Source organism: Puma concolor, chromosome D1 (genome assembly GCF_028749965.1).
Source record: "Puma concolor isolate L17-30 chromosome D1, mPumCon1.1.hap2, whole genome shotgun sequence".
NCBI classification, from domain to species: domain Eukaryota; kingdom Metazoa; phylum Chordata; class Mammalia; order Carnivora; family Felidae; genus Puma; species Puma concolor.
Genome location: NC_141676.1, coordinates 27,463,251 through 27,488,092, shown reverse-complemented (window position 1 = coordinate 27,488,092; position 24,842 = coordinate 27,463,251). Strand labels below are relative to the sequence as shown.

Genomic DNA, 24,842 nt, shown 5'->3' with positions numbered 1-24,842 from the left:
TTAGACACACACAGGAGCCTATGCCCAAGACCTGCAACAAACCTAAGAAACAAGGCAACTGAAATATCCCTCCTGCTCGTGTTCCCCGTGTGGAAGCCACTGTGGCTGGAGGTGGAGAAGTGTGGCTCCGGGGGTATTTTGCACAGATGACAGGCAATCTCAGGGGGTATTAAATGGCAGCCTATGGCGTGGTCCAGCTGGTTCATGGGATAATGATAGTTACCACCTACTGAGAACCCACTGATTTTTTTCACTTCGGATGCCCAAATTGGGTGTATCGTAATCCCTGGTTCATGACCAGTATGACTTAGTTGTAAATAATGTGAACTCACCTCCAAAACAAAGCTAGAACCTCGACAACCCTCCACATCTAAACCGCAGGGTCCTCCCTCCCCGCACGTGACATAACCACCACCCATGTTTGCCACCCACTCCCTCCTTTGTACAGTGTTGATTGTGCCCGCGATACACGCCGTCAGTCCTTTTCAACCAAAAAACTTTGTTTTTAACTGTACAAAAATTGTATCCTGCCATATGTAATCTTTTGAGACTGATTTTCACTTTCGCTTATGGTTCATGCAACTCAGTTTTTCTCCCCAATTCGTTTGCTGCCAGCTAAGCTCGTGCTTTGCTTCCGTGTTCGCATTCACCTTTCCAACACCACGAGGCGGGTGCCGCTGTGGTCCTCAAATTGTAGATTAAAAAACAAAACAAATCCAACAGGCTCTGGGGCTTTCCCAGCATCACATAAAAAAAGAAATCAGCTTAGCCGGGATTAAACCCAGACTTGTCTCTAAAGCCTTTGATCTTCCCGCTATCATACTCGAGATGTGCTCTCATAGGAGAGGGCTCCCTCATCTTACTGTGAGGAGGGTCACCAAGGACCCCCACCCCGACCTCAAATAGTCACCGTTGTTATCATCAGCATCACTGTGATGGCTAACACACCAGACATTTACATGCCGGGCACTGTCTTAAGCATTTTATAGAGCAGGATTCATTTACTCTCTGCAACTACCGTAAGCGGCAGGCAGTATTCTCTCCGTCTTCCAGACAAACCGAGGCACAGAGATCTGAAGCAATTCGTCAAAGAGGTGGTGGCTCCAGGACTTCAATCCAGGCCCTCCAGCTGCACATCTACACCCTCAGTCTCGAGCTAAGAAGCTGTCTGCCTCTCGGGCTGTAGAGCGGGACAAGCACTGGAGGACAAGTGACTAAGGGAGTCTGCACACTGCATGGTGGCAGAACCTGATTGATTGATTGATTGGGAAAGGTCCTGACTCTAGGCCTCAGTCTCAGGAGGAGAGCTGCATGCAGGGGCTGGGCAGGGGAGGAGGGGGAAGAGAAAAGGCAGGCTGAAATACAGACAGGCTCAAAGAAGATTAGCAAAGCTCCTGGTCTCAGCCGGGTACTGGGTCTGCAGAGGGAAATAACCAGGTTCTCTGAAAGCCAGGGCTGGAGGGCCAGAGGGCAGTGCGGTGAGGAAAGATAGCACAACAGATCGTTCTGGAAAAACTGACATTCTATTTAGAGTACAGGATTCTTTTATGACCCACTCCCAACAGCCCAAGGATTGCGATGAAAATTCCAGCCAGCTTCCAGCAATGGAAGCCATGGGCTTTGAAGTCTGATTGCGCTAACCTCAAATCCCACCTCTGCCACTTGCTGTGTGCGTCACCTTGGCCAACTCATTGTAATTATCTCTCAGCCTCAGTTTCCTCATCTGGAAAGTGAGGATGAATAATAGTACCTATACCTCATAGGCAGTCATGGTATTTCTCCTGCAAACCACTTAAATCTTGCCCTGTCTCCTAGTAGACACTCAGTAAACATCAGCCTGTGTTCCTACCACCACCACCTACGGTCGAGCGGATTAAACAACAGAGCAACCGATAAATGTTGGCAATGCCCTTCCCCACCGCCTCCTGCACAGCCACCCTAACCCGTCTTCACCCCACTGCTCAGACGAGACCCTCGAAGACCAGCCTCATATGCCACCTCATCTCTCAAAGGGGCCTTCGCCTGATGCATATTCTGAAAGGTGCCTATACATCAAAACCTGTGTCCAAGTGATGATGGATTCACAAATCTGAATCACTGGGGGGGCGGGGGGGGCATTTAAAAAATGTTCTGGCCCTACTTTTCTAAGTTTTTACTTAATATGTCCAAGGTGGGGCCCAGAATATGAATTTTGAAAGTGCCTCAAGGTCTTTCAGCAGCCAGCCAGGCCTGGAAATGACTGATTTAAGACCTGCCTCCATTTTCAGGAGGGCAGAGGAGATGTGTGGGCTCACGCTACAGGTACACACACAGACACACACACACGCACCACTGGGATCTTTTGCAACTGGAGGGGCCCCACTGATAATGGAGGAGACCCTGCCGCACATAACTAGCAGAGCAACTATTTGCCGAGAAGAGTCTGAGTTATCTATTAACCAGGAGACGTGTCAATACCAGGGAAGCCACACTGAAGCCGAGGGTCTGGTCAGCCTGGGAGGGCCCACGGGGGGTCCAGGTGACACAGATGCCATCACGATAATGCATGCCCTGTCCTTCCCTTCTGCTCTCAGAAGCTTCTGTTCGAAAATGGTGCTTCCCTCAGTAGAACCATCTGTAGAAGGAAAGTAGGGATATCACCGTCCTCCGTGGCATTTGGATTCCCCTCCTTTAAATCCATCTCTCGTTACGCTTGTGATGAAAATTGTTCGATTCCCTACATATGGTCCCAAGTTATTTGGATTTCATTACGCGTGGCAGATTTAGCACATTCTGGACGTGGGCAAACGAGCGTCAACTGCGTAACTGTATGGGCATCTCACACCACAAATTAATCGCATAGAACAAACCCAGCTCTGGTTGCTCTGATTACACTGACGGGGCGGCGCTGGTCACACAGCCCAAACCAGCAGGAGGGAAGCAGGCTGGCGGTCACTGCGTGAGAAGCAGAAATGGCAACCGCACAGTCATGCTTTTTACCCCCACTACCCTTCAGAAAGGAGAGGAGGAGGAAAAAAGACCCTGTGGAGGCTCATGATACACAAACGTAACCCAGCCATTCACTTCAAGAGCAACATCCTCTGCGTCACTTCTTCTGACCAGAAGTAGAACATGGCGAGCACCGCACGAAACTGAGAACACAACAAATGCCGTTGCCCAGAGGCAGTGACGGTGAGGAGGACAGCAAGCGGCACACGCCTGGTGGCTGCTGGGTGCCAGGCACGAGGCTGAGTGCTTGGTTTTGCATCGTCTCATTTGATCCTCATAACCACCATGACAGGTAGGTTCTAGGATTGTCTCCATTTTACAGGTGGTAAAACTGAGGCTCAGAAAGGTTAAATAATGAGCTGTATGATCTGGGCGAGTGGGTCATGGAGTTAGTGTTAGGCATCCTCTCAGATGCCTCTCTTGGTCCTATTCTTCTCGAAGGATACTCCCTTCAAAGCCATCTGCCTCCAGGATCCCACTGAGGGTTCTCTTAGGCTCAGTCCTCTCGGCAAAGGACACAGAAGGGCCACAGGCCATGTGAAACACTAAAAATCTTAACCTCTTAGGTAAGCTCCCAGTTCTAAGGAATCACAGGTTCTGGCAGCAGTAGCTCGGCTGGCGGCAGCTCTCCAGGTGGATACCAGGGGACCAGCTTGAGGGAAAATGCTTCTGGAAAGCGCTCACCTCCAATGGTTAAAGGAACAAGCAGTGCCTGAAGGAAAGTGAGTTCAGAAGCGCTTTTAATTCAAACACACAGCCTCTGACTTATGACGCGGGGCCTATCAACCAGCCCAGGAAGGAAGAAGAGCCTTGGAGAACGGCGGAACTCAAGTTCAAGTACTGCTACGCAGTGGTAGGAGCAGCGGTAGAGATGGCAGCAATGGCACCCACGAAGCCTCTTTCCTCTTCTGCCACCTAGCAAATGGCAGCCATATCTACCTCTGAAGGATGCGGTGCGACTCTGATGAGGACATGCACAGGAAACCTCGTAGCACATGTATGTTCTTACTACCCGTCAAGCCTTCTGCGAAGCGTTTTATACCTATTTCTTCATTTTGTTCGATTCTCACAAAATCCCTACAAGGTGTCTTTTAAACCACCATTTCACTGACGTGGAAACCACTTCGGAGAGGCTAAGTGACTTGGCCCAGGCCACGCAGCTCAGAAATCATAAAACCTGACCTAGTGTCAAGGGTCCAGAGGTTAGAGCCACAAGCATCAAGGGCCTTAATCTCCACATCCATGAATCTTCTTGTTTCTGCAAACAGAGGGCTTTAGAGAGGCTAGAAAATGGTTAAAACTTTGAGGCCAGTGAAAACCCAGAGAGCCAGCCCCAAGTGACCGTCTGATGACCTACTCTGATGGCCACATGTCCCACAGAAGTGTCTGTGATGATGGAGAGGCCTATATCTGCACTATCCGATATGGTGGCCACCAGCCTCATGTGACGAGTGGCCACTAGCAATGTGCCTTGTGTGACTGAGGAAATGATTCTTTAACCTCATTGAATTTTTCCTAAATTTCCACTTAAATCGCCTCACATGGCTGGTGGCCGTGTATCAAACGATACACACAGCCCAGGCCTCCCGGGCATGACACGATGAAGGCGGTAAGAACACTCACACTTCCACAGCGGGCCTTAGTGCGAATGAATAAAATAAAATAAATTCTTCTTGCCCCAGAGCAAACACCATCACTATGATCTGGGAACTTTTGCAGCTGGAAGACAGAAATGGCTGATTCCAAACAAATGGCCTCGCCTCATTTGTTTTTCACCCTTTTAAAAGAAAAAAACAACTGAATGTGTCGTCCCTCACCCCCATTAAATTACTTAGGAAAGGTTGTCACTTTTTTCTGGCGACAAACTCCTTGGATTTACAATGACATAAGGGCTAAAATATGGTAGAAAGGAAAAGCCAGAAGAATAAACAAGAAGAGGCCCAGCACTCTCTAAGGTGTCATAAATCAAGAGGAAATCGACTCAGGGAGCTAAAAGCTTCCAAACATTCTTCCTCTTGAACTATTTTAAGCAAGCAACACACACAATCTCTTGGAGGTGATTTCATTCACAGCGACACAAGAGAAGCAAGGAGCTTGGCAGGATAGTTCTTTCAACATGCAGAGAAACAAATACCTACACCTCAGCCCTCGAGCCTGTCGGGTCAGCCACCCCTCGAAGCGAGGTTACTGTTTCAAGGCACCGACGTGACTCAGTTGTCCAGGAGCAGCGAGGGTTTCCCTGGCCTGGCTCCAATTCCTCTGGCCCTCTTCGACCAACCCATTCATTTCTTTGTGCCTCGTCCCCACCCAGGTCACTCCTGAGGAGAGAAGGAGCAGGGCGAGTGGGGACTCTGGAGCCCCACAGACCTAGGTTTGCATCCTGCTGTGTCGTTTACCCGCTATGCCACTTGGACTTCTCTGAGCCTCGCTTTCTTCAACTGTAAAATGGGGATAAGAAGACACATACTTCATTGGGTGATTCTAAGAATTACATGGTGGAACACACGTGGAGCACATGGCCTAGGGCCTGCTACTTTGGAAAGGCTCCGCATACGGTAGGTGTGTGTTGGGGGTCAGAGTTGAGAATTCAGTGTCTTAGCTTCTCTGGCTAGGAAGGGACCACGGTGTGACTGGACGAGGGGCCTGGAGGAAGGCTGCCTGGGTTTGATTACAGTCTCCACCTCTTATTAGCTGCATGACCTTGAGCAAGCGCCTTAACCTCTCTGCACCTCAGTTTCCTCCTCTTAAAGGTGGAATAAAATAGTACCCACCTCATTTACCAATGCGATAAATAACTTTATTACAGTGTGCCATTACCATTCTAGATCTGACTCTGCCCTTTTCATGCAACCCTAACAATTTAAGCTTCTCGTGGGTGTTCTCTGGTGATCCTTCCAGATGAGTGAGCCAAAGCAGCATAGCTGGGAAGTGAAGGGAAATCACCATCCTGGGTGGGGCAGAAATGAGCACTCCAGAACAATGATTCTTTTACCACTGGTAATAGCTAATGTCTGAGTGCTCACTGAGCACCAGACTTCCCGGGAACTCTACCCACATGGTCTGGGCCCCACTCCAGGCCACTCATATCAGAATTCCTGAAGGCGGGGCCTTAAGATACACACATACACAGGTGTGTGCGTATTTAAAGCTCCACAGTTGATTCTAATGTGAATCCCGGGTCAAAGAGCCACTGAAACAACCTTATGAGACAGGAATGATGGTAAATACCCATTAGACAGGAGAAGAAAACTGAGGCTCAGAGACCAGGTAACTAACTAGCTGGCAGTCAGGCAGTGTTGACTCTTTGGTGTCCCACCTCTCAGCCACCCCGTGTTGGCATGTCCCTCCTGAGGAGCCGGGGGGGGGGGGGGTCACGCTATCTAACAGGCACTCAGCCACTCCCGATGCCTTTCTGAAACTGCCCCGGGACCCCTTGCCTTTTCAGAGCACCCAAAAAGCTTCTCTCTCTGGCTAAATTTCTGACCCAGATTTGACCTCCATGAATCCAAAGCTGCCTGAAATGGAGTCTCACTTTCCAAGGACTGAGGGATACATACACACAGAACAATCCACAGAACAACTGGACCTAATTAAACAGATCTCATGTTAACAACAGGAAACCAAAGACTTGATGGTCTTCATTAAAGGCTGCTGGCTGCCTGTGAAGAAGCTAGAAAGCAAATTTCAGGGGGCTCTTAAGGCTATCAACCAAGGAATTATAAGACCAAAAATAAATCTCTACTGCCTGAGGCCCTATCTGACCTTGCTGCACTGTGTCTACTGCAGGTCAGACGAAGAAGGGCAATGTTTCAATCCATCATATGATTAAGGGCATTCAAGACGATCTGGAGGCCAACCTCCTACTTGATATCTCTATATAAAAATGCGAGACAAGCAACCAAACTCACACTCAGATCTTTGGCTCATTCCGGCTTCTTCCACACACAGCTGTTCCCATTCTAAGCAATGGCCACTCCCTTCTTTAAAGTGCTTGGACCATAAACCTTGGTGTCATACCGATTCCTCGCTCATACCTCACACATCTAAGCGGTTGATATAACATCCCATTGTTTCTAACTTCAAAATACACCCATAACCTTCTCTGCTGACACCCAGTCCAAGCCACCACCCTCTCTTGCCTGGATTACTGCAAGAGCCTCCCAAGTAGCCATACTGCTTCCATTCCATACTTGACGCGTCAGACCCTTTCCAACATGGCCGAGGGGGTGATCGCGTTAAAATACAAATCGGATCGTGCCATTTCTGCGCATAAGTCCCTCCAGTGGCTCCAAGCAGACTCCGGATGAAAAGTCGAGGTGCCACACAATGGCCTACAAGGCCTTACCTGACTAACCACCCCTCTACTTGCTCTCCAACTGCATCTACTCCCCTACCCTCACCCCATCCCAGCCACACTGGTTTCCTGGAACCCACCAGGCACTTGCCCTGATTTTCCCAGAATGCCTCACTCTTCTCTTCTCCTCATCCACCAGGCCTGCACCCTCTCCTCCCCCAAGCCTCTTATATTCACGCTCTCTATCACCAGACCTGGAATCGTGCCCAGTGTACACAGTAAGTCTTCAATAACTATTTGTTGGATGAAAAAGTGGATATACCCTGATCTTAACTCTTAGCCTGTCCTGTGCTCCAAACCCCCAGACCCTGCCACTGTGACCACCATCTGTCTCCTCAAAGAGCAACACGGTAGAAGACACACAGGCCTCTCCTTGGATACTTTACAAGCACACTAGACAGGTGGGGCTCAACTGCGATACCTTTTCAGAGGCAGCTCCACCGCGGAGCCCTGTCATACGGCTACTGAATTGGGTCCCAGCCTAATGTTGGCCTGCCTGGCTTGTCCCTGGGCAGATTAGATCCAGAAGAACAGCTGCAAGCAACTTGCTTCCAAAGCGTGTCCTCGTGTACAACTTGACTTACCCAGCTGCTGAGATGGGTTAGAGACGCTGCACTCGGCCCCTGGTTTTCACAGAAGCAACTTTTTTGGCTGTATGTTCTGCCTTTTACAGAACACTTCATTTCCAACTTGGGGATCCGCATGGTGGATGGGCTGGTGGGGAAGAGGAGGGATGAGCCACCCCATTCACAGAGCCTCTCCTGGTGACCTTCCCAAGCCCTGCGCAAACTTTGTGACCGCGGGCTACAGACCGGGGTTCAGAACCCGCATGCCTTGGAATGCTGAACTCCACGTCTCAGTGCTCAGAGTCCCTGGCAGCCTGTCATCCCACTTACTCTTACTTTCCCTCCTCTTCGAAAAACCGGGCCTGCCAACTGCAACAAACAGCATTTAAAAATATCTTGCTGGATTATACAGCCCTGCCTTCTAAATTCCTCACAATGCCTGTCTCTGTCCCACATAGTATAAAGAAGGGTGTAGCATATTTAATTTTTTTTTTTTTTTTTCTAGCTGCTCCCCTGCTATAAATACCCAAGTCTGGGGAGGCGGGCTTCCAACACCGACTGCATGAAGACACCTTGGGGCCGGTCTCACCACAGTGCCGGCTGCGAAGGCCCAGACACAGCTGTTGAACGGTGAAGTGTCAGGTCGGCCAGGAGGAGACAGAACTCATCCTTCTGATAAAAGAGGGGGGAATAAAAACTCTAATACGGTAATTGCAGCTAATCCCAATATGGAAAAGGCTGGTGTGTGTAGTCCTACGACCCAGCCAGGTCTTCAGAGCCCACGTCCAGCTCCATCCAGGGCTGTTTCTTTCCCAAGGATACTAATCACAGGGCTCGACCTTAGGAAAGTGATTCCACAGTGTCTTTGTGGGGTCTAGGAACATTATCAGAGACAGAAGGGCCCTTGGAGAATCCAGCCCAACCTCTTCACACCACAGATAAAGCGACAGAGAGCCAAGAAGACAGAGTGATTCACTCCAGGTCATGGAGGGGCCATGCTCCAACACAGAATTTTCTGGATCCAAAACCCTCTGCTCTCTGAACCAGACTGTCCTAGCTGCCTGCACACATACACTTGCTCGGTGCATGAGCTTCAGCTTGTTTATTAACTGTTCTCCTCACAGAAAATACTGATTGTCATATTTAAAAAGAGAAGACTAAAAAAATATTTAATTTTTAATCAAAACTTGGCCTCAGTTTTAGGGATGATTTTCATTCACTGAAAGGCCTATTTCACCCTCTTTGGGGTCCAGTGTAGTCTCTCCCCACCCTAATCTGGTCTCTCTGGTACATCCAAGTTCAGTTTCCCTATTTAATTTTTCCATCATGGGCCTGAACCAACCCCTGCCTCAACTTCTGGAGAACAACGGACCCCAAATACATATATTTCACTCACGAGAGGTTTTTCAAGTGACAAGAAAATTCCTTCACTGGGGTCAGGAAAAGGACTAACAGCAGAGTTATTAGCTAGGCCATTGATGATCTATCACATTTTATTATTGTCAGCAGAATTCAGCTGGACCCTAGGGAGTTCAATCCAGATGGCACTGAGCTATACAGTGGTTCCACATTATCAAACATTTAACGAGACAGAAATCTTTATTATCAATGCTCTGGAAACACCTTCACCGAGAATTGGGAAGCGACGAAACCTCTCTGAGAATTGACCTATTTTCCCAAATGACAAACTCTAAACTGGAAATTGAACATATCCGGTTGGACTCATAACCAAAGAAAGTTCTGGGATCCTAACATCTTATCCTGTTTTATGTCCCTCTCTACCTCCAGGTTGGAGAATCCTGCCTTGGCAAGAGTCAATTGAAAGGCCTCATTTAACGAGTTTGTCAGCCCTGACCTTCATTTGGGACTGGGATTGCTTTGGCCTGAGACGCTCCGTTCGGGGGCCTAGAAGAAATGCTGAGTCTGGAGCCAAGTCGAATGGGAGCAGAAGGCTGATCGAAGCCTTCTTCTTCATGTCCCCTCAACCCAAGTCTGCTCCCCTCCAGTCCTGTTTCATTACTTGCACCGCTAGGACAACGGACGGGGGCCTGTTTGAGGCCAAGCTTTCAATCAACAAGAGGGGTGACGGGAGGTCTGGGGCTGTGGTTAAGATGCAGCCCTGGGGAGCAGACATACTCGATTTCTGAATTATAAAATTGAGTATTGGAAAGGCTCTCTTTCTGCACTCTGGCAGGCTTCTTAACATCTGGATAAAAGATGTGGGAACGTTGTCCTTTTCCACTGTGTTATCTGCCCCGCTCTCCTTGTTATGCATCTGAATCTTCCAGCCAAACAGTGTTGCCTGCTGTTCTCCAACACACACACTTTGGCTTCCAGGTCTTTGAGCACATCGATCCCTCCGTCTGGAAGCCCCTGCACTCTCTGCACCCCCTTCCGCTCCCTGTCGCAGCCCCACATGCCCAAGTCCCACTGGCCTGCATGCCACATCCTGCGCAAAGCAGCCCAGCCTCCCTCCCACCCAGCCAGCCAGGCCTCATCTTTCCCCTTTGAACTCCCTAGTCACCAAAAGCTTCCAGGTCCCCTTCTACAGGGTGGACATCCCATCTACCTCACGGGAGGGCTTGGGAGCAGGAAGGCAAGCAGCTCATGGAAAGCACCCACGTCGGGCAGTGGCACGCAGGAAGCGGAGGCCGTCAGCACCACCCTTGTTAATGGAACACAGGGATCCCAGACTTCCTTGTAAGGATCCGTGTGTGTGCTCTGCTTTCCCGACTAGACTTTAAACTCCTTGACAGGCGAAGGGCGTCTGGGTGGCTCAGCTGGTTAAGTTTCTGACTGCGGCTCAGGTCACGATCTCACGATTGCTGAGTTTGAGCCCCGCGTCGGGCTCTGTACTGACAGCTTGGAGCCTGAAACCTGCTTCAGATTCTGTGTGTCCCCCTCCCTCTGCCCCTCGCCACTCGTGCTCTGTCTCTGTCTCTGTCTCAAAAACAAACATTAAGTAAATAAGTACACTCCTTGACAGGCAAGATCAATCCTTGTCCTCCTCCAATCTGTCTCCATTGCCTCGTACTGAGCTGGCGCTCGGTGAGCAGTCGGTTAATGAAGCCGGCGTGGCATTTCTTGGGCTTTACTTGGGCTGCGTTCCTTAAGCTCTCCTCCCAATTCGGCATGCAGCTCCAGACATGCCGCCAAAGCTGCAAAACCATTTAGGCCTTTTTTAAAACAAGCAAGAAGACCACAAAGTATGTTTACATGACAGGCCAGCAAAACACAAAACACCTGCTGTCCTGTGGCTCGGGACTCGGCAGCTGCAACAAGCGGGGTCCGATATCCACAGTGGAAATGCTTCCTGGGGCCCGGAGCTCTGAGCGTGCAATGCCACTGTCATCTGGGCAGGGGCAGGCAGCAGCCCAGGGAGGCGAGTCTGATCTCACTGCCCACTGCCAGCCCGCTTCGTCTTGGGGACGATAGAGCCGTAAATGAGCAGGTGCAAGGGTGTTTTTTCCGGGTTCCAGGACTTCCTCCTACCTATTAGTCACCAAGGAAAGCCTTGTGACTAACACTTGTCACCCTGGGATCTGGGTCATGATCTTCTCCCGCACTAGACAGAGTCTCCCACTATGGCAAAAGCAAACATGACCAGCACAAGTCTGCAAAAATACAGCAATAATTAGAATTAATAGCTCATGTGCCAGAGTACAAAGTTCCTTCCAGACGCTTTTATTAAATCCTCACAACCATCCTAGGAGTTGGGTACTCTTTTCAGTCCTGTTATAGAGCAGGGTTTCTCGTCAGTGGTTAATTCTGTCCCCCAGGGGACATCTGGCAATGTCTGGAGACAAAACTGGTTGTCACGGCTGGCAGCAGAGGGAGTGGGGGATTGCGCAGGACTGCCCCACAAGAAAAACCAGCCAGTCCGAAATGTCAACAGTGACAAGGTCCGAGAAATCCTATTACAGAGAAAGAAGCGAAGGCACAGGAGTTAACGTGCCCAGGGTCACACAGCTCACAAGCGAGGGCACCAGGAGTGATACCCAGGCAGTCCGACCCTGTGCTATGCCCTTAACGCTAAACCCAGCGGCCCTGCCATCACAGGAGCACTGACTACGCACCGGGTGTACTGGCCCCTCACTTACAGTAGATAAACGGAGAGCTGGAGCAGCTTACTCGAGGCAAAGCAATTTGGGACCCAACTCAAAGCCAAAGCATTTCAGGGCTTGCTATGCAGACTGCTTCTCTCCTTGGGCTCCCCACATAGAGACTTCACCCTGTGAAGATTCCACCGTAGTAGATTCTGAGGAGGAAATTTCTGAGGAAATCAAAAGGCTTTTCTGCCAACTCCAGAGCCAGTAAGTGAGTTGAGCTCTCAGAGACCAGTGGCCTAAACACAGGGTCCCTCAGGGTGCTTTCCTACTGTGTTTCTGTTTCCTCCTTCCCTGAACTGACTCACCGTCCGTCAAAGTTTTGCAGTAGAGACTACAGCCTTTCCATTCAATTGGGTTTATTGATCACTAAGCAGCTGACACTTGTAAGGCCTTCCCTGGGCAGGAGGGCTCCCTGCCTCCTCGCTACCCCCCGGCCCCGGTCCAGGAGCAGCAGTGATGGCTGAAGATCGATGGCACCTGAAGAGCACATTCTGGGACAGCTGGCAAGCTGCATTTAAACAGAATCACTCCGCATCCTTTGTTGGAAGATCCATGCCCGGACCTTGATGCCTGGTCTTCAACACTGGTTATGAAGATTCACCGGCCTAACATATTTAAAGTACCTGGACACAGCAGGCTGTTAACAGACAAAATCTATAATAAATACTGCTGTGGCTGTGAGTTTGACCCTCACTGCCATTAGAAGAGGGCCAAATACTGACCTGTTCCTTACTACCTTTATTTCTGTAATTCTCCGCAGGAAAAGCACAGACCTGAGGCTTCAGCAATATGGGGCTTGGTCCTGGCATGGCTGTGACCTAGCTGTGAATTCTGTGAAAGGGCATCATGTTCAATGGATTTTTATGAGGACCTGGTAAGATCACAGATGAAAAATGTTTAAGGTGCTGTGGAAAGGCCAGGCCTATTATTACATACAGGTGTCGAAGTGTGGAAACAGAAGCCAGAGCATCCACCCACTGTCCTATCTGGCAAAGGACAGACGGTGACAGTGAGGTGGGATAAGGACCAACCTGAAGATTATCAGCAAGGTGTCTCTGGCTTGTTTTGGAACTTAGGTGTCCTTCATGTGTCCCAGGAGGGTCTTGGCAGTCCATTGTCTTAGTTCCTTCTCAGATTGGAGGCAGGGGTGTGTGAAACTTCTGAGCAAGAGTCATCAACCGAGACTGCCCTCAGGGGCAGCTCTGTGGGCAAGGGAGGGGGTGGGGTTGCTATTCTTAGGGGAACTGGCTGCCTCTGTCTCTCAACCCAATCCTCCTGTGGATTTATCTGTTGCCCATTAGACTTTTGCTGTGACACCCCCACTCTGGGTATTACACACTGAAGGAATCTCCTATTTACATTTGAAATACAAATAAAACCCCTCCATTTACCTTTACCCGTCACTGCTGGCCTTGGGAACCCTGCCAGAAATTAGGGTATCAAAGGTTGAATGATGCCCCTAAGGCTTGGGTACCCCCAAAACACTGCCTCTATTCATCAAGGACTCGAAATTCTCTGCCATGGTAGAAAAGGGGGAAGGTTCTTCCATAGTGTCAAAGGACTGCATGTTAAATTTCCGGAATTAAACAATTCTGTGTGGCGGAATCAATTATTTGTATGACAAATACTTAGGGAGCACCTGCTACGTGCCAGGCGCTGTGTAAGGCAGAGGGGAGACAACGAGCTCACGGGAGAAGCAGGAAACAACCCAAGAATAAGCTCTGGGTGCCGCGGAACCATGAAGGAGAAGTGGCACTTCCAATCGGGGGTGGAGGAGTCAGGTAAAACTTTCTGGAAAAAGCAGAACAACTCCACCTTGTTCCTCTAACTACTTAAGGCTGGGTTGCATTTCTCAGGCACTCAAGGGAAAAAAAATAAGTTTTCATTTCCAAAGCTTGCTTTGTTTCAGTTTTACCAGCTCCCTGGGCTTCAGTAAAATAGTCAAGGAGAAGGGACACTCCCTCAGACTACCCAGGTGTGGAAACTGATTAAATAGCAACTAGCGGCTCAATTAACCCTTGCCCCTTTGGTTGATTATCTCAGTGAAATCTTATAATCTCCTTGCTAAATGAGTCCTACAACTAGGAGAACAGCACATCCCCAACATAGATGCAGCCCTTTTATTCCTTGGCTGGAAATGAGATCGTTGGGACTTGCCTCAGCCGATAGATAACTGAATAATTTAGAAAAGTCCTCACTCTGTTTTGCCTACAGACTCTTAGACTGCAGTGGTATTGCTACATTGCCTGTACTAATGAAACGCCAGACAGGCCATCCTTGACTGTCATTTAAATTAGCTCTGGCCACACTATACCATTATCTTGTCTCTCTCTCTATCTTTTTTTTTTTTAATAAAATGTACTGCAATCTGTATTTGTCACTCATTTATAAGCTTCATGAGAGGAGGACCCTCCTCGCCCCCCTCTGCACTTAATCCACAACACTTTTAACAGTAGTGGGCACAGGGTCAGTTCTCAGTATTTGCTGAATGAACTGCTACCATTTACTGAGCATGTACTATGTGCTAAGATCTTTAAATCTATGATCTCACCTAATCCTCATACCAACCTTATGAGTTAGGTGCTCTTATTACCTCCCCGCCCCCCCAACCCCCATCCATTTTACAGATGACAACAGTTAAGAAATACGCCTCAGGTCACTCATATAAATAGCAGAGGTGAGCTCCAAACCCTCACTGGGACTCCAAAGTTTGCACTCTTTACCACTGTGACAGAGCTACTATCCTCCTGCACTTCCTGGTTACAGCTTTGGAGTCAGAATGCTCTAAGCAAAATCCTATCATTTAACACAGAGCCTCGGAATTGGAGAGGATTTTCTCAAATGCTCTGGACCCTCATGAAAGCTTCCTAAAGACAAAGGGCCAAGAAGAAACCCAGGAGCGAGTCTCAGCATCAAACTTACACACAGGGATATGAAAGAGAGGGCAGGGAGGAGGAAGGCAGTGAATGCAAGAAGCTTCTATTTTCTGCCAGGTCCGTGTTTATAAATACCACTCTATTAAAGTGGTTTCTCTACGTCCTGTAAGGAAGCCATGAAGATATCATCACTTAATGACACTACCCTGGGAACACGGACATCGATACCAAACGAGCAAGTGATATTGAACTACTGCTGCTCTGCGAAGCTGAGATCATGTCGTATAAACACTACAGAACTTTTATCATCCATCTTGGGCTGAGCAAAACCATATTTGCCCAGCACTCTGAGTAATGGCCAGGAATAGATGGATTAGGGCCCTTAAATTCCTGGTTGGAAGACATTAAAAGTTTAACAGCTCTATATAGCTGAGTCAAATACATGTGCCCATGCTGTATAATTAGCAGGCACAACAACAATAAAGATATAATTGGAAGGGAAGACCAGCAGGACAAGAATACGAACCGGCACCCTCCTCCCGGGTGTAGCCATTTCTCACTTGGTCTTCAGCTGTGTAAACGGTAACCTTGCTGGCCTTGGGCTTCAGTGTAACAAAGGTTTGGATCGCCCATTCCTTACAGAAGCAATTTCTGCTTCCCTCTGAAGTCAGCTTTCAGGCATAAGTAATCCATTGCTCCTATACCAAACATACATCCCACTCTGTCTAAAAAGACTTCATAAATCAGCCTAGTTATTGTTTACTGAGGCCAGGTTCTCACCTACAGAAAATGAGCATCCATGTTACTAAGTGGAAGCGAATGGTCGCCTTGCCTGCAAGAGACTTCCCTGGAACCAGGGAATGCACAGAGGGAGATGCTTGCTCTGAACATCCAGGGAGCTTTGCTGTCAAGTGCAGTCCTGCCATCTTGACCACCGTGGCTTAGGAAGGATTGCTCAGGGGCGCCTGGGTGGCTTGGTCGGTTAAGCGTCCGACTTCGGCTCAGGTCATGATCTCACGGTCCGTGAGTTCGAGCCCCGCGTCGGGCTCTGTGCTGACAGCTCAGAGCCTGGAGCCTGTTTCAGATTCTGTGACTCCCTCTCTCTCTGCCCCAACCCTGTTCATGCTCTGTCTCTCTCTGTCTCAAAAATAAATAAACGTTAAAAAAAAAAAAAAAAGCAAAAAGAAGGATTGCTCGGCATGGGAGAAGAGGGTCAATTGGGGAGTCAAAAACCCATCCTGCAAAGAAAATCCCAAGGAGTGATGACCCTAGATAAGAAATGGCCCTTTGGGATAAGCCCTTTAGTGGAAGACACCTGTGTTCTAGCAACTTCTGGCTACTCTGCATCTTCAGGGGACCCTGGAGAGGCAGCTGTTCTTTCTAGCTCCAATTTGCAGTTGGAAAAACTGAGAAGTTCCTCAACCTGCTGGGCACCAGCTGTGTGTGCAGGGCATTTTGGGTTTTGTTTGGCACCTACTGTTCCATTTTTGTTCTAGTCTGGTTTATAGGCACAGGGCCTCAGTCTTTTCCCCTAGGGGGCTTTACTTCTTTGAGCTCAGTCTGGGCCTCCCCCTCAGCCCAAAGTACAGGATTCTTCCCCTGGGCTAGGACGGTGGGTGGAAATCCCCCTGCCCTCCACTTCCTCTCCTGGAGCACACGTTTGCTGCCACAAACCCAGAGGGCAAAGCACAATTATCAGCTGTGACATCATCAACAGAGATTCTGGGCTGACCTGAACTCTGACCTAAAAGGAGGAAAATTAAAAGGCAAATGCTCTTCTCTTCCAGGCATCTCCTTTGGTGGTGCCAGAATTAAAACCAAAAACCAAGGAAGGTCTAAGCAAAGCCATGCTGCTACATACAAACTATCTTCTAGGCCTCTAAATGAGGCCTCAAATGTCAGCTGCCCTCCTTGGTAACTGGACTAATTAAAACTGGACTAAAAACAAAGCTGTTACCTCCTCCCTGATGGCTAAAAGCTTGAACTCTGGAGCCTGCCTAGGCTCAAATTCCAGCTTTGTCACTTAATATCTGTGTAATCTTGCGCAAACTGCTTAACTGCTGGGTACCTTGGTTTGCCCATCTGTATGATGAGGATAATACTATGAAGTACCTACCTAATAGGGTTGCTAGGGTTTCTTAACCTCTAAAGTGCTAAGAACAGTGACTGAGAATACTGTTAACTGTGCTCACTTTAAATTTTAGCTATTACGATGTTCAACCACATTTAAAGTTGACTCCCTTTCTCCCTTTTCAGTACCCACCTGGCCTCTTCTGCTGACTAGTTTGCCACTGAAAGCTGTCCCAAAAATGGCCTTCTGATCCGGCTGCATGGATGTCTAGCCATGGTACCATTCTAAATAATTTATGGTTTGCTGACTTCTGAAACTGGAGTCTGGTAGGCAGTTTGCTGTTAAATGTATGTCACACCCTAACCTTACCAGGGAGAAGGTCAAGTGCTTCCCTTCCACCCTTTGCACTGAAGCCTTGTCCTCCTTCAGAGAAATGCAACTACTGAGTGGTTCCTTCCTCATCACGCAGCTGCCCACCCCCCACACCTCTTCCCCATAAGCAAGTTTGTTGGATCATCATCTCTTTCAGGAAAGCCCATAAGGCTGCGCATTTAGTACAACACAGGGTTTTAATCAATTGCTCACTCGGTTGGTGACAGCTTAGAAATTCAGGCCCTAGGAGCCACGTATGTGGTTCTCTTTCCAGAAAGGGAATTCAGCAATTTCCATTGTCTTGGGCACATACAGGTAAGAACCCACCACTACTTCTCCACCTTCCAGGAGAAGGCCTGAAGTGCACCCTTCAACCCAGCAAAGCCCAAGGCAGCTGCACCCGATCCTGGGCCTCCTGCTCCCTTCCTCCCCTCTCACTTATCCCAAACTCAGGTCTTAGAGTTTGGATCCTCTGGCTGCTGCTATTGGGCTATAGGGTCAGAACCACAGTCCATCTGCCCTGCTGTTGGGGAAAGACCACTAGCGACCCAGTTAAGCAAGGCAAAGAGAGGCAGGGCAGTAACCTTCGCATCAAATGAAGTTAAGGAATGGCTTGGTCAAGAGCCTCAATCAGCGAACAGCATCCAGATAGTGACAACAATACGAAGAACACAATGTTCTTCAACCTCAACTTTGTCCTCCAAAAGACAGGCATCAGAAGAACTATCTTTGGCAAGAGCCATTTAATGGACTCCACCCTCAGAACAAACGCTTTCTCCCAGATCCTGGCACACTCAACCAGCTTCGCCCTTGGGTAGCCCAGGGCGGGATTTCTCTCCCATCTGTCCATGGCCGAGACCCGCACACTTACCATTGGCGTTCTTGCCACAGATGAGATGTTCATAGGGCTGCAGGACGCCCCAGAGCTCGGCGTCGTTGTTGATGACCATCTCCAGGGCCTCGGCGGACACCTCCCCGCCCCCAGCCCCTCCACCGTCGGGACTCTGGCTGGCCAGCACCCTGGCCCGAATCTCCTCTACCAGGTTCTCCATGCAGGCCGTGAGCGAGATGGCCGCGTACTCGTGGATGCGCACGGAGATGCGGGTGTCCACCATCCAGCGGAAGAAGCGGCCCACGGAGAAGGTGAGGCCACAGCGCGCGGACTTGCCCCGGCGCAGCCCGTCCCCGGCGCTCATACTATACAGTGACAGCGCCTTGACCGCAGCCAGCGCGCAGCTCTCGGCCAGCGCCCAGCTGTGCACCAGGCGCACGGCGCTCTGCACCTCGAAGCGGGTGCACTTGGCGTGCAGCACGCTCAGGCGCTGCGCCTCGCGGGCCACTCGGATGAGCGCCCTGCGGAGCAGCCCAGCCAGGCGCCGCACCGCCTCGGCAGAGAACAGGGGCAGCCGCCGGCCGCCGGCGCCTTTGCGAAGCACCCGGGCCACGTCTCCCTCCGTCCAGGGAAACTCCTCCAGCTCGGGGAGGCGCGGGCAGCGCGAGAAGAGGTCCGCCACCTCGGGGTCCTCGGGCAGCACCGTGTTCACCGTGTCCCAGCTGTTGTGGCGGCTGTTCATGGAGCCGGAGTAGCACCACCAGGCCGCCCCGCGGTGCTGCTGCGCCGAAGAGTTGAGCGCCTGCGAGTTGGACTTGGAGGACGAGAGGCTGAGTGAGCGGCACGAGTCCCCGGCCCCATACCCGGAGTCCAAGGTCAAGTCCTCCAACGTCTTCAGAGTGGAGCTATACGTCCCGGCCATGGGGAGCCTGCCGGTCGCGGCCTCGCCGAGCAAGGGGCGCTCACAACTCCATGCTTCCTTTCCCAAGTGGGCAGAAACAGACTCTAGGCTCTCCGGGACGCCCTCCTTCCTCTCGGCGTCCACATCGTCCGCCCGGAGGCCGGGGGGGAAGGTGGGAGAGATTCTCGGCGGCCGGGGCCCCACGCGCCCGGTGTCCGAAGCGAAGCTGTCACTGGAACGGTCCCCGCCGCTCCTCCTCGGCACTCCCCCTGGCCCACCTCAGCTTCCCGCCGGCAGAGCGTCTGTCCTCCGCAGAGAAGGAATCCCGAGCGAACAGGGCGGCGGCAGAAGGAGGAGGCGGCTCGCGGCGCCGCGCGAGTCCAGAACCAGCCGGCGAGAAAGCGCTCGGCAAACTTCTGCGCGGCGCTGGCGGCCCGCACAGCTGGGTACCCGGCCGCCGCCGGCATGCAAATAACCCGGGGCGCCTCACCAATCATCGTCCGCGACGGGCATGAGATGCACCAATGATCTCCTCGAGGGGCGGTCACTATGCAGATTTCACTGGGCTGCGGGTGAAACCCCGCGGCGGCGGAGGCGGGGCTGGAGGCCGAGGGGTCGGATGAAGCCGCCGGGATGAAGGTGGAGGAGGGGGAAGGGAGAGTCGGCGAGCGGCGGAGCGCGCTGGGAGGTGGGAGCAGAGACCGGGAAAGGAGGGGTCGAAGCGTTAGTCTCGGGAGCTGACGATTTAAAGAAAAATTTAAAGGAAAACCCCCTGTGAGCAGCCCCCCGCCCGCCGTCCAGGCTTTGGGCGTTCGCAGCTCCTTTTCAAGCCCTCTGCAGCCTACCACCAAGGCTGACTTATCAAGTGTGGGTCTGGAGGTGGGAGGAGTGGGGGAGGGGGCACAAACCAGGCACCCCACCTCCCTCTGGGACTTTCTGGCAAGCCCCTCCCGTTTTCCTAGATGAATGAAACTTCCCTTGTGTTTAGAGGGAGGAGGGACCCCCCTTCTTGCTTCTCCCGAATCCGTCTGGTTTTCTTTACGTTGCCATCCAGGTTGCAAACGGAGCAGATCTGATGAATAGACTGGCTCCAGGAGGCCTGTGATCCCCTCTCTCCCCACCACTTGAACTTACGTAGTTTTCTGAGTATTACTCGGGGGAGAGGGTCCTAATTTGTGTCAGATTCTCAAAAGGGCCCGTGACTTCCCTGTTACAGCTGTACAGTACTGCTCGCTGTCAGGTGGATCCTTTCTGTCTGAAGTGCGAATGTCCCAGCGGGTGTGTGAAGGTGAGACATTTACCGAGTATTGGCCTGCGCTCCGAACAGCTGGCTGCATGCACCACCTCCTAATGGTGTGCCAGTGGGCAAGCCCCCTGCCCCCTTGGGACTTGGTCCCCCCCCCACCCCGGGGTGAAATGAGTGCTGTCCTCCAAAGCGGTGCCGTTGTAAACCTGTTTCAGGGCCTGTGTCCAGAAGCGGTCAGTGGGAGCGCGACTCTTTTCCAGCAGCGCCACGCCCAGTCCACTCCGTCCGGCTGCTGTCCTGCAACTGTTCGCACACACGTGCTCGAATGTGCATATGCTCCCTCCCGTGGAACCGCAAAGTCAAGGAGGAGATTGTGCACGCGTTGCCCCCCAAGTCAGTTTCCCGTGCTCCTGAATGGCCCCTTTGTGCTCTATCTTACACAGTTCCAACCTGAGGCCGTGAGGTGGATACGAATTAGAAATATCTGGTTTGTCTCTTTCCTTCTGAGATTAATGGCCCTTCCCCTGTGAAACTCCTTTTTCTTTAGCAGTTTGGCTTAATTTGGCCTCTCTGCGGTCTTTATTTATGCAATATCGCCGCCTCGTGGTCGGAAGTGGAAACCGAGTCCAGGATGAAAGTGATACGGGACCCAAGTTCACAGAGATCAAGTTAACAGAGGACACAAGATGTGACTACATCTGATAGAAGTGACATAAGAAGTGAAAAGTAGGTATTGAGGTTCAACTTGCCAAAAATTCGAAAACAAATATGATGCAATTTAAAACTTAGTGAGGGAAACATAATTTTAAAGCAAATGTCGCCCTCTAATGGACTTTTAGAAGAAATTCCCCACAAGTTTGGGTTTTTTTCTTTTTCTTTTTGTTGTGCGCATACTTAATAAGCAGAGAAAATTTCTTTTTTAAATGTTTAATTTTTAAATGTTTATTTTGAGAGAGTGAGAGACAGAGAGCGGGTGGGTAAGGGGCAGGGAGAGAGGGAGACACAGAATCCGAAGCAGGCTCTAGGCTCAGTACAGAGCCTGTGGCTGGGCTGGGACCCACCAACCATGAGATCATGACCGGAGCCAAAGTCAGAGGCTTAACCCAACCAGGCTCCCCAGCAGAGAAAATTTCTGAACTGGAAATTTACAACAGGGAATTGGAAAAGTTATCTGGGAAAGAGCCAATGGCATTTATCTTATATTTAAGTGACTTGATGGCATAGAAGTGTAAATATAATCAAACAGGCTACAGCCAAATTTCAGAATATTGTGTATATTAAACTACACCGCAAGGATTTGTTCCACAAAATTCAGCCCTGGAAAATAATACTGGAAAAACAACTGAGTTTCATTAATAAATTACAAGGAGAGAAAGAGATGGATAGGAAACCTATACACTAAAAAGGACTTAAGCCATATTGACTAATTAGCCATAATGTGTGGAATGTATTTGGAATTTGATTTTTTTTTAATCAATAAACATTTGACATTATGAAACAATTAGAAATCAGGAACACCACCCAGATCTTTGCTATTATGAAATGATTGTTACTTTTTTGGTGTGGTAATGGTAGTATGGTTTTGCTTATTAAATATTCTTATCTTTTAGAGACACATACTAAAGTAAGTGTTTTGTAATTTTCTTCATTAAAAAAAAGGAAGAAAATTCCTATGGGAAAACCCATTAAAGGGACTAGAAGGTGGTTAAGATTGTAGACCTCTTGTCTTTCATATGCTCATTAGAGTCTTCTATTGCCGACTTGAAGACTTGAAGAATGTGTCTCTTTGTGTTTTGTGTGATGGGGGGAGAAAGAAAATGAGGAAGAGCAATAGAGATAGAGAACAAGATACATGAGCTGTGTTAGAAATTAACCAACTGATTGATTTCAGTTAATCTTCTGGGAGGTTGCAAGCGGGGTGAAAAACTTTGGATCAAGAAAGAAAGGGCATGGCTTCTTACACATACGTGTGTGCGTTTAATTAAGGCAATCCGGTGGTAATGTGCTTAATGTTAGGAATGCAAATTATATTAGAGCAAAAGAAAGTATTGTCCCAACCCAGGCCTGGCCCAAACATCATTTTTGGAAAAAAAAAAAAACAACTGTCATGTATCTGGACAGGTTAAAAAGCACATGATGAAACCATGGCAAACATTGGGAGAATTCCCAGTGGAGTGAGCAATTAAAAATCTGGGATTGCCCATGGAAAAATCATATGAGAAGCTTGAAATAAAATTTAGAAACTTTACTTTGGCTGACATCTCGTATTCGGTTATACATTTTCTAACAAAATCAATCTGGATATTAAGGAACAAAATACCCTAGAATTTATCTTGAAAGGGAAGTGGTTAAAACTATTCAAGGACAGACAGAACTCTCATAGGAGACAGATAGATCATGTCCTTGACTTTATTTTTTTTTTTTTTGGTTTATGCAACTTTATTGAAGAAAAATAAATCAATTACTAGCAGAGCTATTAGTTGATCACTCATCCATTGACAACTTGCATCATTTATTCAGTGCTATATTAAACAGTGTATTGGAAGATAGATTAACTAATAGCTCCAAGCCTCCTAACAATTTAAATGAGAATTACAAAATGTTTGAGACCCTATTTTGGAATACAAAGGGTGTTTGACTTCCAATTTCCATTCTCTGTAGAACAAGAACAGGTCATTCCTTTATTGACATGCATAAAATACATCACATTTTCTGTTCTGCTGATGCTATAAATTCAATACCAATTCTCCAGCCACATCAGTTATGAGCATAAAGTATATCATGTAACCTCAAATCTCTAACAGTGGAAGGCTTAAAAAAGACTGGATGCTAGAATAATGCTGCTTCCTTTGATGTGACAACTGAGCATCCATCTCCCTCCCCCTCAGATGATTTCTTCAGCATGTTAGAGCAGTGAGGAATGGTTTTAGTCTCATAACCAAGTTAGAGTGAAGACATTGGCCACATAATACACATGCTCCATTTTTAAAAAAATTCAGAATCTTGGGCAACTGTTCTCTTGTAACTACTTTACAGTTTCTAAAAGCAGTTATTGTCCAAAGCTGGAAGAACTTAAGTCTTCTCAGATGAGCATGTGAATGAATGGAGGGAGGTAAACAAAAAATAAAATTAAAAAAGATGAGGTCTGAAAGGGGAGCAGCCGGATAAGAAAATCAAAAAAGGAACAGTAATTTAAAGTTTATTCCAGCTATAATGCAGGTTATTCTGACTTTAAGGTAGCATCACATGGCATACTTCTGAGTCCATTCCCGAGATATTCTGTTGTACTTATCTCTGTCTGTTTTATAGATCCGTGCAATCTCTGGCACTAGGGGGTCATCTGGGTTTGGATCACATAGCAGTGAACAAATGGATAAAAGAACTTTAGAAATAGTTAAAGCAGGAGACCACTGTGATCTTAGAATATCGAGACAAATGCTGCCATTACTGTTAATATTTGGATGATAAATTCTTGTTGTAAATGCAACCTTAGGTGGTTTGAAGGGGTAGTCTGTAGGAAAATGAATTGTCAAAAAGAATACACCACCTTGATATGGGCTGTCATTAGGTCCCATAATTGTGGCTTGCCAATGAAACATGTCATCCCCAACTGGACCTGCAGAACATTGTGCTGGAGGGTCACGGGCCAAATCACTAAGTTCCTTATTAATCCGTTTCAGCGCCATCGTCTGTGCTTTTCGTCTGGCTCCTCACTCTCCCGGTGTGTGCTCAAAGGTCCGGCCAAAACTCTTGATTATCCGGGCGGCAGGGAAAGATGGATCTCTTCGTCTCACACCGGCTCTGCCAGACACAGGCGCCTTCTTACTAAACAGATCGGAGGTTGGACTGGGAGGGCGGGGGCCGGAGGCCTGTCCTTGACTTTAGAGAGTGGCTAAGTTTTAATTCAGTTTGTGGATCATTTTGGGTAAATTCAATAATATATTTTTAAATTTTAAAAAATGTTTTATTTTTTATTTTTGAGAGAGGGAGAGAGACAGAGCATGAGTGGGGGAAGGGCAGAGAGAGAGGAAGATACAGAATCTGAAGCAGGCTCCAGGCTCTGAACTGTCAGCACAGAACCCAACGTGGGGCTTGAACTCTGTGCTGAACTGTCAGCACAGAGCCCAACGTGGGGCTTGAACTCACAGACAGATGAGCAAAAGTCCTGACCTGACTTTTTGGCTCACAGACCTGAGCCAAAGTCGGATGCTTAACCTACTGAGCCACCCAGGCACCCCAATTCAATAATATTTCTTAAACACCTACTGGGTCTAGACTGTGCTCGGCACCATGGAGGTGCATTAGACAAGATTCCTGCCATAAAAACAAAAACAAAAGCAAAAACAAAAAAAAAAAACCATGCCCAATATGTAAAGACAGACATGAGACTAACTATTCTGGAAAATATGCTTTGCAGAGCTGCTCAAAAACCACTGACCAAAAGCCATTGCCAGCTCTTCAATCCACCACACAGATTGTTGCACCTGGAGGACATATGGTATAAACATGAGGAAGAAAAGACTCTGG

General features: G+C 48.9%; 2 protein-coding genes across 2 annotated transcripts in view; both read right to left on the bottom strand.

Annotated features, from left to right (window-relative positions):
* ABTB2 (ankyrin repeat and BTB domain containing 2) overlaps positions 1–19,517 on the bottom strand; it is a 175,707-nt gene extending 156,190 nt beyond the window's left edge. The window contains exon 1 of the mRNA XM_086677706.1: positions 18,208–19,517. Coding sequence (XP_086533832.1) covers positions 18,208–19,090 — 883 coding nt within the window. The 5' untranslated portion in view covers positions 19,091–19,517. The remainder of the gene's footprint in view (positions 1–18,207) is intronic.
* Positions 19,518–22,960: 3,443 nt separating this feature from the next.
* On the bottom strand, positions 22,961–24,175 carry LOC147576558 (ubiquitin-conjugating enzyme E2 D3). Its single transcript, XM_086677705.1, has one exon. The coding sequence runs from the start codon at positions 23,999–24,001 to the stop codon at positions 23,558–23,560; it is 444 nt and encodes a 147-aa protein (XP_086533831.1). The 5' UTR covers positions 24,002–24,175; the 3' UTR covers positions 22,961–23,557.
* Positions 24,176–24,842: the final 667 nt, after the last annotated feature.